This window comes from Cygnus olor, chromosome 1 (genome assembly GCF_009769625.2).
Source record: "Cygnus olor isolate bCygOlo1 chromosome 1, bCygOlo1.pri.v2, whole genome shotgun sequence".
NCBI lineage: Eukaryota > Metazoa > Chordata > Aves > Anseriformes > Anatidae > Cygnus > Cygnus olor.
The window spans coordinates 195,377,171-195,393,388 of NC_049169.1; the positions used below are offsets into that span (position 1 = coordinate 195,377,171).

The window sequence follows — 16,218 nt, forward strand, 5'->3', positions numbered from 1 at the left end:
ACAAAGGTACCAGCAACTCGATCTGCTCTGTACGGCTCTCTGGACAAAAGCAAAACATACTTAGAATGGACAATGTGAAGCAAGTTCAGATTCAGTAGATGAACATCCTCACTCTCTACTCTGTAATTAAAATGGTTAGCAAACTTGTAAGGGTTTAATCCGATGCTTTTTTATCAATTATAACCACTGCATTTATTATCATCTTTCAGATTTTGAAGCAATTTCTACCTAATCCAGACTTTGAATTTTCCACTCTGATTAAGTAAAAATAAAAAATTCCACCCAGTTTCAAGGATGGTTTATCACAACTTAATACACACATGCCTATAAGAAAAATAAATAGAAACAACAGAGTACTCTAAGAGTACAATCCTCCCAGGGAGCATAACCTAAAGTGTTAATCTTGTTTACCATGGCAATTTCCACCCTGAATTGTGAGGAAAGGTATTTTGCCAAATTTTTCTCAGTTCTTGAAAATAAGTGTGCTACCTTACAGGAACAAATCTGAATTTGCCAAACAAAACCATTATACACCAGGAAGGAAAAGAAAGTACAGAAAGAGACAGACACAGAGATGAAAAACGCCTCATTTAAAACTTCTGCAAAAAAAAATTACACAAATAAGGAAACCAGAAAAATCACATAATGAAAACTTTTATGCCTGAAGTTATGCTTCAGGCATTATATACCGTCCTCCAAAAAAGATTATATCTTTTACTACACACTGGCAAGCACAAACCTTATCAGAGCACAGCTACTGAAATCTGTATAACTAAAAGTAAACAAAAACTCCAGGATTTTCCCTACTTCATTTGAGTTAAAGCACTGTACACTCAGGGTAGGTATTTTGGTATTTCGTCCTCTACATCAGAATCTGGAGCACATTGGCTCTGCAGTATTCAGATAGAGATAGCTAGGTTAGCTCCATGTTCACCATGAAGACAAAAACAGAAATTAAACTATCACAGATTTAGAAACATTCCTACTTCTTGACCTCCACTGGTTTACAGCATTTAATCCCAATACCTATTTTAGGAAGTGTTCCCCATGAACAGACGTTTAAAAACCTTTCTGTTGCTGGCCATGTACCAGGTACAAGCATTCCTCTGACCGTTCTTCTGGGTTTTGTCACACTAAAAAGGCAAGAAAAACCAGCAGAAAAGGCCAGCAAGTTCCACAGTGCAAATGGAAGCTCCTGTCTGAGCATGACAGACATGTGCATCAAAGCACATACAAATAAGCACAAACATACCAAAACCACACAAGGGAACAAATCAAGACCTATGCCCAATAAAAGCCCAAAGCATTGCAAGATGTGTCTGCAATGTGTACATACTGTATTAGGCAACTGGAGTTTTAACTAAAAAGTATTTTCATCTTGCAAAACTTAATAAGCAAATATAGCAAGGCATTTTATGATTTTTTTTTTCTAAACATATGTAAACCATAAAATGTAGGGCCTCTATTTGAAGTAAAAACCCTTTCCCTCAATATAGAATTTTACTGAAACAAACCTTTCTAAGTGCATCTAAAGCCAGCTCCACAGTATCATACCTGAAAATTCTTTGCAACAGAAGGTGGCTGTTGTGTCACAAATATTTAAACAAATCAATATAAGCTGCTGACAAAAAAAAAAACAAAAAAAAAAACCACAATACTTTCAGCCAAGACTTTCATATTTTCTACCCTACTCCTTTTCAACAACGGTCTACAAAAAGGGTATGTATGTTTATAGACAACCTAAGCAGACTCACAAGAAAGTCAGGTTACCTAGAATCGCCAGATCCACTGTCAGCACTTGTCAAACACAGCACTTGGAGAGAGAACCTTAAGACAAGCAATGTTACACAATTTAAATAAATCCAATCAAAAAAAAAAAGTAAATTGTCATGCCTTGCTACTCATGCTGAACCTTAAAAATCAAATATGAGTAGAAAATTCTAGACTGATCAAGCAAAATCAAAACATTTCCTATAGCCCTGAAAGACTGCTCATGTTTATAATGGCAGTCTATCACACACTGTGTTAGATAACAAAACATTAAAAAAATAATCAATTATTTAAATTCACCACCAATCTTCTGAGACTTTATTCAAAAAGCAACTGCAATGGATCTATCCCATGTTTGTGTTCTACTCTGATTATGAAAACAGCAAATATTTTGACAGCATACAATTCAACGTGAAGATATATCCGTTTGCCAAAGTGTGAATTCTTCTCATAAAAATACATTTTATAAGTACATTTTGTAAATAATCCTAAAGAATTAGTAGCTCAGCCTTACACTTGACAGACTTGCCTCTGTGTACCAGCTACTAAAACTTTGTTTTCACGGCACATACACAGGCTTTACCCCGAAACTGGAGCTCTTTGTGGTAATGTTTACAAACACAACCTGAAACACTGCCTATGGCACACACAGTTTGCAGTCCAAGAGGGCTGGACAGAGAAGAAACCGGAACCTAAGAACAACAACATGCCGATTCACCCCCAACAAAGCAGTAAGTTATCTATAACACTAGTAGGGCTTTGGTATAAAAAGCCCAACCTAGGCTCTGTCAGTCTACAGCAGCTTTTCCAAAATGTGGCATCATGACATGACAGCAGGAACATTTTAAATCATCTAAGCGATTTCTTCCAGTTCATTAGGAACATGGGACTGAACTGATCTGGATAATCCAATTTGCTCACTTGCTCTTTTTTCATCTCTCCCCTTCCTTCTACACTTGTCTGAAGGAGTGGTGTCTGGTACCAGCCACTAACTCTACAAGATCCTGACAGTCTTTGATTGAAAACAGCAAACCTTCAATTTTCACCGTGTTCACACAGCAGAGGTAACCATTTCAGACAAGTGGCTGTTAAGCAAGACTGCATCTCTATGCCACTAATAGGGTTTACAATCATTGCATCTGCCAACGAGAAGTCAGCCTCTGCTTCCACCTGATGGAGCCACATGCAGGGCAGTCCTGCAGCCCAGGTGTTCCAGCGCCTAGCTCAGTGGGGCGTGGAAAACCAGATCCTTTACCTCAGCTTCAGCCCAGCAGGCATGAAGTGACCTCAACGTGCTTTCACAAGTTTAGTTTTTGGAGACTGACTTTGAAACCCTAGCAGCTTGATTTGGCCTCCACTGAAACGAATGGTGTAATGTCCTGTACTGTAAAAATCCATTAATTAATCTTTAACTAAATTAAATTATCCATTAACCTTTGACTTGAGCAGATCAGACTTTTCCAGAGCTGACTGATATCCATGGCCTGTCAAAGGATGAACAGCTTTAAAACCACAGAGTATTCAGAAATAGATAAGATCAAAGGTGGGCTCTGGTTAAAATCAGAGATTCCTCCAATCCCTTCCTGCTTTCCTTAGTGTCCCCCTCTGCAAAATCTCACTAGAAAGAATCATAACATAAATTGACTAGAAATAGAAATCTTTAATTCTAAGAAAACAACTGCTACTTCATACTCGAGTTTTTTGAACAGCTAAGGCAACGTGGAAAACAACCATTGGGCAACATACAACATATTAAGCTGCGGAAGTAATATTAAATCCTAGCATTCCATAAACAAGGGAATTAGAAGTAATTATGACTACATTTTTAGCTTGCCAGATTGCTGATTCTTCAGAGGCACATCCATACTTCAAATGAGGGGGAAAAAAAGGTATTTCCATCTTTCCAGCTGTATAAACCTTATTTGTGTGTGGCTCTATGTGGGTGCTGAATTAAGGGGAAGTAAAAAGAAAAGCAATACATTCAGGATGCAGCTGAGAATCATTAATACATTTTTTTCTGATTTGTAAAATTTAGTGCATTTATTATTTGAATGGTGGAACACTTTAATTATGAAAACTATCAGCAAATACTGCAACTAATGTTAGGTTTGCCATAATTACTTTGTTGAATTTAGGCCTACAAAGTGATCAAGGACTTTCTGGGCTTAAAACTCCAAGCTCTACTAAGGATTCTGTTTTTAGAAAGTAAAAAGCCCTTCACCTTATTTGCTCAAGCCTGAAGATGAGTATCTCAAAGCCGAGTTGATCAAACCACTACTTGTTTTTGAAAATGAGTAACTGTTGTTTAAGAGGCATACTAACTTGACAACTCTAAAGTGTCTTTTTACTAAAAGTGTATTATGAGCAGCAACAGCACACGAGTTATTTTCAAACATCTCTGTAATGAGATTCTGTAGTTCTCAGGCTAACCGTCTCCCCACAGGCATTCATATTCATTACATTATAGTTCCACTGGGACATCAAATTCTACAAAAAAATCGTGGAGCTGGACATTAACAAAACAAAGAGAGGAAGGAGGGAAAAAGGTGTGGTGAAGTCATGGGATGAAGACAATAAAGTAGAAAGCATCTACAAGAGTTCAGAAGTTTCATCTAATAATGAAGGACAAAACAGACGCTTCATCTTGACCAGTGAGTGGCATGGACTTTTCTATTTGTTCAAGTTGCTCACGTCAAATTTAAACTGCTTAGCAGAATGCACCAGGACAGCCAAAGCTACTGCTATCCATCACCAGCTTCAACCACTTTCTGTAAACAGCACGAGCTCCATGGCTAGGGACAGTCTGAGACACCACAGTTTGTAGCCCAACGTAATTGAAATGAGCTAGCGTGAATTTTAGACTCTCTCATCACAGCAGGATGTATAAACAGTCATGGCTTAGAAGATCCCCTACTTCACATCCAACTTCTACTGCCACAGAAGGAGGATAGGACAGACAGGATGGGTGGTAACTGCATCAGCCACCCCAGTCTAATTTTTGTCATTTGAATAAATATCTTAACAATGGAGCATGCAAATTCTAACAACATTCTGATATGTATCTTGGAGAAGAAGAAAAAACAAGGTCTGTGTTTATTGTTGATCTTATTTTAACTTTTCTTCCTGCACAGATAAAGACCAACATTACTTATTTTCCTGCTTTGCCAGCCTCATGTGACCTTCCACAAGCAACTATGGACCCACAGAAAACCAACCTTTTCTTTCTGGTGCAGATACTGTTTTGAAGTCTCTATGGGATCCTAGCCCTAGCATAAGATCACTCATTTCTTGGAGTCAATAAACAATAGTGTTTGAGAACAGGTGGCATTTGTTTAAATATGCAACAGGGATAAAAAAAAATGTAATAATAATAATAGTAGGAACAGATTTCAAACAAATACTTCAGGCACTTCACATCCTGATTGTGCTGAGTACCTCCCATAATTAGTTACTGTTTAACTTCTGTAGATAAAAATAGACCAAAACAAGTACCAAGGAAATCTGTCCTCTGCTTCAGATCTTACAAGTAGCTTATACAAAATTGCTTTAAAGGTGACTTAAAAGTTAATCTGAAAATTCATTCTTCCAAGCAGAGGAGAGAAGACTGGCAAATCTAGGCAGGTAATTGCGGTGGAAAAACAGCATACAATTGTTCTATGCAAATACACTGAGTCGCAAATAGCTTTCTATGCTAATTCAGGACTCAACCCCTTCCCACCCATCTAAAAAATGCCTTTGGTAAATATCCGTGTCTTTAATATACTCCACAAGGTCAACAAACTCGAGCAGTAAAAAAAATTACTGAGCTGATGCCTACACTAATAGAATCCACCCCCAGAAACTCCACCCTCAAGGCGGTGGCAAGATCCTCCTTTCCCTGGTTTGGGTAAGGCAGCAGTATATCCGAGCCACAGGAATTCATTGAAATGACTTATTTGATATTTGGTAATGCCATTGAGAAACACAATTACAAATGGGAGTTCAGTGCAACGTAGGCAGAATATTAATTATAAAAACTTTCTTGAACTTCAAAGTTAACTTCAAGTGATTAAGGTGATGACCTGCAGGATATCCAAACCGATTCAGACAGTAGGTGGCTCAAGACAGCTTAAAAATTAATTTTTGAACAGACAGACTAATTCAACAGTCCATCTCACACCACATACAATAGAGGTATCGTGACTTGAAATTGTGACTAGCTTGACAACTACTTTCTGAAGTCCCTGATTGGAGCCTCTTAGAAGTTAAAAGTGAGTGTACCCTAACTTGGCAACTGTAATGTCAATACATTGGTTTGTAAGGATTTGCCCCCATACAGCTTAGGCAAGCCTAAAGCTCCTGTAAATTGTCTTTTTCTGTTTTAATATAGCATTGCATGCACAGTTTGCAACATTAAAAATGGAATTTGCATCTTGAAATGCCAATTAACCTTTTGCATTTTTTTTAAGAGATGGAGGGATTTTTTTTTTCTTTTACTTGAATACTTTTATACACTAATTACTTGATGCGGATCTATTTGCTGCTTTGAATGACTGGATACTTATCCGCTGACGTGCTCTCCAAGAGGGCTGAGCAGCTGCTAACTTGAAAGCACTGGGCATGTGGATGCCCAGTACAAGCTAAAAAAGAAGAATGAGCTTCTGGCATGGTTGCTTAACTCAAACACAAGATCTTAGGACCACAGCAGCAGAGTCTAACAAACAACTATTGTTGAAGGTTTCTTTCTTTCTTCTATTTTATTTTTATTATTAAAAAAATAAAATAAGTTCTTCCTCCCCAGTACATTTTGGTTGATTTTTCAAAGTTCAACTTGAAACTAAGTGCTATATACAACATACTTGCCTGGTATGAGTTAATAGTTCTGTAGATAGCTACTTACTAGCAATTTCAATCACCCTATTTATTAATGACTTACAATGTGAGCATGTAAAGATCACATGAGCTGCAACTGCTAGCAGCAAGAGAACTCATTTCCCACAAAGAAGGATACCAAATTTAAAAACTCCTCACCTATTCCTTGTGCCTTAATTAATAATAATGATTTTTACAGATCATCATAATCCTATTACATTCCTAAACTGAGCGTCTGATGCTACCTGAAAAATCTTTCATAATATAGCTCTCTGAAAGTACTTCTGACTTCAGGAAAAAAAAAATCAGTAGCCACACAGTGAAATACATATGCCTTTCAGTGCTTTGTCTTAAATAGCACACAATAATAAAAACAGTTAAAGTAAAATGGCCAAGTGTAATGGCCAAGGTTTGGTACCCCGTGGTGAGGGGCATAAAACAAAGGAAAAAACAGAATGTATTGTCTTGTTTTCCTTGAGTTCTGAAGAGCACTGTCTTACACTGCTGATATCAAATCTCATTAACTTATAGTAAGGCTCAATACAAAATGGACAAGAACTTGCTAAAAAAAAAAAAAGACAGAACAATGACAGAGTTCTACTGAGTATTATTAATTATTCTCATCTGTATCAGCCACAACCCAGATAACAAACAGAAGAAAGGAGGATAAAAACAGGGAGATTCCTGCAGAAGAAATTAGGTGACACAAGCTGGATAATATTGGAAAAGGAGAACCTTCTCCTTGCATAATTTATGTCTGCACAGTGTATATTGACACAAAAGACTCTAGTTCATTAAAAACATGGTCTTTGCACTTAACTGTGCTACAGTCTAGGTTACCTAAAAGTATAGTAATGTTTTAAAAACATGCATTTGTTTTTGCAAAAAGCTCTCACTTGTTTAAACTTAATGCAAAATATTAATAGAATAGCTGGCTGAGACTAACTGTGTACATGATAAATACTTAAGAGCTGAGACTTGGCACTGCCATTCACTATTTAATATTGAGGAAAGCATGGCTGTTTGTAAGATGACATCCTCTCCTTTGTAAGAGTGAGTTACATCAATGTTAATGGTTTTAGTGTTCAGATGCAACTTCATGCACAAATTTCAATCACACAAAAAATTAAAGTTTGGCTGAATCACATGCCACTGGAACTAATAATGTCCATGTGCTATTAACCAGGAATATTACGGCCTTTGTAACGCTGCACATCACATGCTGCCACGTGCATTTTGATACGGGGTAAGAGACAACACTGATAATTGTTCCTAGAGGTTTATTTTTTTAATGAGAAACTCAATTTGTTAGCAGATTTTAAATCTGAAAAGGCTTTTTATAGTATGAATACTCCATGTCTAGAGTTCAAAAAAAAATCAATTTGTATTTGATTTGAGGAACAAGCCAGCCTGCTTATGGAAAAAAAAAAAAACAGAGGAACAACTTATAACATGGGCACAAAGTGTCTGATTCTAAACTGGGCATGGTACGTCAGAAAGTGGCTAAGTAGACAAATTTTGGTAATTTGCAACAGTGTACAAAGAACACATAAAATGCATTCTACAGCCATAGCCACAGACATTTTTGTCAAAAAGGGACATCGCTTCTACAAAAGAATTAAACATTTGTAAATAAACAGTAAGAAATAATTAAATTAAATAATTAAATCAAATATGATAATTAAAGGAAAAAAAATCAAATCCACCACTGGATTAAATATTAAATGAACTAAATCTGAAGAATGCTATCACAATTCTGTGTATATTGAGTGTGTTTAGCTAACGAACAGGGACCTGCAACTCTGGTTTCACATCAAAGAAAGTGCACAGAGCAATCAACTCAGTTTTTAACTTATTCTCATTAAAAAAAAAATAAAAATCCCCTATGTTCCAATTTTTTTTAAAGTTGAAACTTTTTTTTTAAAACAAACAATGACATTCTGAAAGAAGAAGCCTTATCCAGGAGGTAATATTAGCATGCATTTCTAACACCAAGCTTGAAATGGAAATATGTTTTAAAACCTTCAGAACGTAGTCCCTGTATTAAGTCCCTATGTATTTGGTGGTTTTGTACAAAAGTCATCAAATCGGAGTATCACCAGAGACTTAAGTAAAACTTCCCAGCGGCATGCACAATCATAGCTCTTCTTAAAGGAGGTGAAGGCAGCACAGAGAGCAGGATTCATCTACACAAAGCTGTCTTTGATGATTTAAAAAAAATAATAAAAAAATACATTGAACTTGTTGGGCCATGTTAAAGATGTGGACAAATTCTAGGTCACTGCTCTAGGGAGATCAAAAATTGAGACTTACCCTATAAAAGCACACAGTATCATTCAAGTTCTGTTAGACTTGAATTTGATTCCTGTCAGTTTACCTTTTACCCTTATAAGCTTCTTTGATGTACACGACAATCCATCAGGGGATGGTTGCCTTAGAAGCTAGAAATCCCTTCTTTGAAGCTCCAAGTGAAATAAATCAGCTGTCAAGCTCCATGAACCCTGTTTTTTCCTAAATAGTTTTAAATGCCTGTTTAATGTCCAAACAATAAAATGTCTTTTCTTTACTACATTTAGGTTACAAGTAAAATGAAAGACCTCCTTGTCCTGTCACCTCATTTTAAATGCAAACCCTTACGTCTTCAAAAACGTTTCTGACCAAATCTGAGACATAAACTTTGAGATACCGTAGATTTAGTTTAAATGCATAAAATATGTGCAATTAACTTTTATAGCCAAGAAATAATATGTAGAATGTTAAAAAGTGCAATAAACATATGATTAATTTTTAGTATCTTTGTATATTTAACTATTCAGAAAAAAAAATCACAGAAAGTATTGCATTTAGTAAATTGGAATATAGTGCTTCATAGTCATGCACAAATATGCTTTTCTACTTTTTTGAATGTTTTAAGAAAATCTACAAAGTAATAAAATTCACACATGAGACTACTAAATTCGGATACTAAATTTCACCTTTTTCATACTTCCCTAGCAACTTCCAAATGTATAACCGTACCATAATATTATGCACTCCTATTTAAGACACTGGATTGTATGAAATCAGAAAGTAACTATTTACTGTAGTAGTTAATTATAAAACAATTTTAAAATGTTTCATATGTAAGCTCATCAATAAGCTGAGCAAATACATCTTTGAAAAAGAAACTTTCAAAGTGATTGACAGACCAGGAGTTACTGTATAGAGGCACTGGAATGAAATGATTTGAATTGCTCTATTTAGTTTCAGTGGTATCCATTTCTAAATATTAATCTGTCTGCTGACCAATTAGTAAAAATACACAACGTTTAAATATCTGCAGAGTTGTCTGGAATTCTCTCCAAGACCTTTTAAAGCATTTTCTCATTTTATTCACTCAGTAATTTGTTTAGTTACTTGTTTTCAAAAGGAATGAAGAATTCATCAGCTGATTAAACATTTGCCTTAATTCAAAAAATTAAGAAACTAAGAGCTTTTATCTTGCCATCCTAAAAGCTGAGTATTCTACTGTGTTGTTTTTTTTTTGTTACTTCTTTTTGTTTATTAGGAAAAAATTCTCAAAGATGTTTTTAAAGTTATATCGTGTATCATTTGGCTTTTAATTCCATATTGCTTTTTAAATACAAAGACAGAAGTTTCACTTCAATTAAAACGATCTGCACTTAAAGTTAACGAACCAATACTTATTATTAAATTAATGCCTCTACATCAATTGTTTTTATTTGACCAGAACACACAAGCGATCTTTTCCATATACTGCCATGACCTTCAGTAAACTGCTTTTGCAACAAATGTAATACTGGGTATATCTGGTTTGATGAAGGTGCTGCAGTTTGAACAGAAAAAATAATTTATGCTCAGAGTTGGTGTCCTCAATGAAAAAGGTGAGAAACTGGCTATAATTACTGAGCACAAATTGCCTCTTTTTATTATGTTGAAGTCAATGAAAAAAAATAAATCCCTTATCAGACCTTTTGGGCTGAACTTCTCCAACTTTTATACACCTAAAGAATGTATGCAGATTTATGTCTGAATAGAAGCAGCTCAGTGTTTTCACTCTCCTCTTTTTATATGTCAGTGTTTATAAAATTTTTAATAAGTCCTCCCTCGTAAAAGGTTAGTGGAAGACAGTGAACAAATACCAGCTGTCTTTGAGGACAGCCTTCTAACCATCACAAAGGTGTAGGATGAAGGTGAGGCAAACCTTGCCTGTGAAATAAGGTAGACTTTTGTCCAACGGCTAGCTAACTGACCCAGGAAAAGGGAAACAGTGAAAACAGTGAAGGGTGAGGAGATTTGAAAATAGACCATCATAAGAGATACACTCTGAAAAGCCCAAATTTTGAGTTTCCCCTCTGTATTATGTGCGTCTTTTTTTTTTTTTAAACTAATAACAAGTCCTACGTTCCTTACTGTACTGCCAAATTGCTTATTTTTAGAAGCAACTCTTTAACAACCACACCTCCCTTCTTCCCAGATGTTTTGGGAGAGATGTGGGAGCCACGTGGTATCTAAGACTCGTGACACTGAACCTAGTCATTCTGAAGATGGATTAGTAACCACATTTCTCGCCGACAGAAGCTAGAGCATCCCAGCTGCTGTGCTGCTGCCTGAAAGCATCACTGCAACTGCAGCAACGCTGTGCAATAAAGAGTGGTACAATTTCTGAATGCCAGATGTGTTTTCAGGACTAGGTCTGCTGAAGAAAGAATATTTTGAAGATATTAAAGAGACTTATGTTCAAGACAAGCTGAGCTGTTCAGTCCTGTGAGTGCACAGAGACAAAACATTATGCAGCTAGTAAATTTTATTGGCAAAAACTCAGACAACTATATACTTAGGAATGCTCAAGTTGTAAAGAACGTATTCCTGTTTTTAGACTCTTTAATACTTCCTGTGTCTTATTAGGTACTTAAGTGCCTTTTGCAGACCCAGGTCATTTCATGGGAAACTTGCACACCTTTTAGTATCCCAAAGAGAACTGTCTAAAGTTAAAACAGCAGCAGGACTTAGAAGATTCAGGGTTGACTCAGTTAACAAAGCACTGTTGAGTTCTTAGAACTACAGTGGACCAAGCTACTTCATGAAGACACAGTTTTTTTGACAACTATTTTTTAAATCTTTCATGGTTTCCACTTATTTAAATTTTTCAAATTTTTTTTATATGCACAGTTATCTGCCCCATTGTAACAGTGATATCACAGTAAACATTTAACAAACTAAAAAATATTGCAGAACATACTTACCAATATTAATTTCATCATCAGTTTCAGCATCTCCAATACACTCAAATTGGAAATCTTGCAAAGACTGTGAAAATTTTTGCACTGCCATGGATAAATCTAAAATTCAAGAGAAAGAAAGAGAAAAAAGAAACTTAGAATTACTCCACCTCAACTCGAGCAATATTTCATGTATTTTGTTTACAAAGTTTCCCTTCTAATATCTTTTTTGCACAGTAATTTCATTTCATTCCTATCACCATTTAAAATCAAACTACTTGAGATATCCCAGAAACCCAACGAAACATACTAGATGCCACATTTTGAACACTAATACATAAATTATGTTGAGAACTGAAAAACTGTTATATTTCTTGAAAAAACATTATAAGATATCAACAACTAGTGGTAAATCGCTTATGTAGGTACACTACTGTTGTTTAAAATACTGCAAGATTGGTTCACAGATTAAAATAAAAGTCATGATAATTTCTTTTATACATGACACTGCCAAAAAGTATACTCTAGCTATTCTAATACACTAACATCGTACAGTATTACATAAAAGCTTTGTAAAAAGAAATCAAAGGGGAAAAAAAAAAAAAAAAAGAGTGTTTGCTAATCAACTAGGTTGCCCATGCACTATGAGCATTGTTTTCACTGAATCACACACAGTGGATCTTAGGTCCCAAGGAAATGCCAAAGTAATCCAAACTTTGTAGCATAAAATTTCATTAGGATTCTATACATTCTGGCAAACAACATTCATAATAAAAATAAAATATCAATGTAACCATATAAATCCATTCTTTCCTTTTTGGGTATACTAACGACAAATGTGGAGATGAATGTGGTAATGAACAAACTCAGTCAAGACTTACAAATGCTATCAGTCTAGATGATCCCTGAAAGACAGCAACAATTCTCCATGTCCTTGAGAACATATCTATGGTGTCTGTTCAGAAGCTAGGAAAACTGGCAATTAAGAGTCTGATATAGATTAAATCTAATCAAAAGACATGGTTAGGTTAAGATATGAACCAAAGCCGAGCCATAGACTCTGATCCAAGAGCATCATGTACCCATTCTTGGAGATCTTTTCAAAACCACCTGGACGTGGTCTCAGGCAAGCAGCTCCTGGTGGCCCCGCCTGAGCAGGGGCTTGGGCCAGATGGCCTCCAGAGGTCCCTTCCAATTTAAACCATTCTGGGATTCTTAAGGCACCGCTCTTGTAAAGCCATATAATACTCAGTTAGCTGTACCAGTATCCTCAAAGCTGGATATGAAACTGGAAGGCTAACTTTTTTCCTGGCAGGAATAAAATCTAGTGTATAAATGCAGATATTCGTCTATTGTCTTAAATCAAGACAGACAGACAGACACACACACTTATTTAAATTCGAACAATCTCCAACAATTAAAAAACATGCCATTACCCTAAACACAGTAAGGGTTGAAAACCTTTCAAAATCCTTTCAAATCAGTGTCCACGCAATAAGATAACTGCAAATAGTGGTTTTTTTTGTAATTGAAGGTGACCATTATCAAAAGTCACGGTTCTTATCAAGATTTTGCCCTGCCCCTGTGTTTGCTCAGTGCCTGCTGCTTTCAGGCTGGCCTCCGGCTGGCATGCACCAGTGAGCCAAAAACCACTCCTGGGCTCAAATCTCCTATTCACCATGCTTACGTGCAGCTATAGAGTACATCAGTCTGACACCAGACCCAAAAGTCTTTAGAAAATACAGATACAAACAGGTATTTCTTGTCTATATAAGGATTCATATCTTTATACATATATATTTATTTATTTATATCAGATAAATAGCTAGGATGTAAAGAAATGGGTAAACAAAATCTATATCTTTTTGATAAACAGCATAAAAAAAAGGAAAAGAATGCTCCTCCTTCCAAGGAAAAATGTCCCCTCTACTTCAACCTACATCCACTACATCTTTGACTATTTGAAAAAAAAATTAACATAAAATTACCACAGCAGCTCTTAAATATCTCTCAGTTAACTGTTTTTTTTTTTCCTGAAATTTAGCAAATATATTTCCTTTAAAAGAAAATTGTGAACTGTATCAGTGAGAATTATTTAGCAATGATTTACAGTATTTGAAAGTAACTTCCTGTGAACCGTATCAGTAAGAATTATTTAGCAATGATTTACAGTATTTGAAAGTTACTTCTTAGACCTTTTCTTTTTAAATATATATTCCATCTGCTTTTTGAAGTTACTCATTTTTATATACTAAACAAAAAAGAGTTTTTGTATTATCTTTAGATGAAAATATGCTGCCTTGATGAAGCTTCCTTAAATTTGCATTAGATAATTTTCCTCTGTAAATCCTATTTTTATTCATGAGAAACACTGTCCTTCACAGTGTACTGACACTGGTAATAAAATGTTATCAAGCAGATTCACCTGTAGTTTCCTGACACTGAAAAATCTTATCATTGTCAAAATATACTGTGTTTTCCATTAAAAACCACACTGAATTATTTCATCCTTACCGAACATTTCCTACAACATTTCCTAAAATTGAAAAAATTATTATTAAATGTACTAACAACTTAGAAGCTAAACACAGTGTTTCCTACTGTTAGCATAGATGAAAATAAATCTTTATAAAGAAATGAAGCATACTCTGTTTTACGGAAATACAGTGTCTCTGATATCTAAGTAACTAACTATTCTACAGCTGTTAGAAAGACCTAAACTTTAATTTGTATGCAGCATATTGCTTTGAATTTAAAGGGAAGAACCATAGTTTTATTGCTGGCTCTTCCACCAAGTCACTTCACCAAGTCCTAAGTACTTCTATAAAATTGCTGCACACCAACTGGTGCTGAAAGGAATAAAATGGCCCTAAGGCAAATGAATGAAAAAGATGCTCTATGGTAAGTACTAGCAAAATGTAAAAGTTATCTGTCACTAATAGGACAGCAGATTTATTTCCTCTGAACAATCTACTAACTATCTATAATGACTGGCATCTCTGCGGATATATGGAAGGAAATGAGGGAGCCTGGACTCTCCCCTATCACTCTTCCCCATGTGCAGGGTTCACTGGAACAAAAGTCAAGGGAAAGGAAAACAAATGATAAAAATACACAAGGTGAAGCCTCCATTTTATATACTGGATTAGTCACACACGGATGCTGATATCTCTTTCACTGTGTCAGTAAATCACTTTATTAATGCTTATAGGTTTTGAACCTGAAGAAAGCATATTTAATCCAACTTCAAAATGTTGGCTAAGAAAAAAGTAATAAAACTTAAATAGCTTATTAGATAACTTGCTCAAACTATCCAAAATGATACCATTTGGAGATTTCTGGCTCTACATAAGACCTATTTAAGAGCTTGAAAATATTAGAAGACATTATATTAAGGATAAAGCTGTTCAGGCTCCGGGGAGACCTCATTGCAGCCTTTCAATACCTTAATGGGGCTTATAAAAAAAGATTGAGAGCAACTTTTTGCTCGGGCAGATAATGACAAGACAAGAGGCAATGTTTTTAAGCTAAGAGAGGGGAGATTTAGATTAGACACAAACAAGAAATTCTTCACTCAGAGGGCGGTGAGGCCCTGGCACAGGTTGCCCAGAGAAGTTGTGGATGCCCCATCCCTGGAGGTGTTCAAGGCCAGGCTGGATGGGGCTTTGGGCAACCTGGTCTGGTGAGAGGTGTCCCTGCCCATGGCACGGGGTTGGAACCAGCTGATCTTTAAGGTCCCTTCCAACCAAAGCCATTCAATGATTCTATGATAAAAAAACAAGGACCAGCTATGAAATAAGCAGGGCTCCTTTCTGAGATCCAAAGATTCAAAACTGAAATAAGTCAAACGCAATCCATAATACCACAAATAAATAAGAGAAATGGAGCAAAGACTTTGTCCAGCTTCGCAAGATGTCATTCATTACCATATATCACAGAGTCTTAATGCCACTGAGAAGTCTCAATACATTCTACTCCTTCCAGGTGTATGGAGGTCCATCACACCATACAAATTAGCTTTTTAAGATCTGCAGGCTATGTAGCATTACAGGAGTCACTCATTTTCTAATGCGTACATCCTAATAGTCATCTCCCCCTTTCTGTGGAGTCCACCTGCACCAGGATATTTCACTTTGCCCAGGTCAGAAATTCTCTTCAGAGTCTGCTGATCTTGCAAATTACTATAAAAGCCTTATCAGCATTACTCACTGACAGCACAAGTCAGGGAAGGATGCACATCCAGGGAAGGATGGCCACTCAGAAGTCTCAATGATAACCTCAGTGTTGTTGCCCTTGCTCTTCTGTAGGCTCTCAAATGGTGCCAGGGAAAGAGAAAATGCACTCCGACACCCCTCCGTTGCCAGAGGGGTAAACT

The 16,218-nt window shown here is 36.0% G+C and overlaps 1 protein-coding gene across 1 annotated transcript in view; it reads right to left on the minus strand.

The window, feature by feature from the left end:
• Positions 1-16,218, minus strand: part of ARHGAP42 (Rho GTPase activating protein 42) — a 169,112-nt gene that overhangs the window by 118,180 nt on the left and 34,714 nt on the right. The window contains 1 exon segment of the mRNA XM_040544183.1: positions 11,868-11,963. Coding sequence (XP_040400117.1) covers positions 11,868-11,963 — 96 coding nt within the window.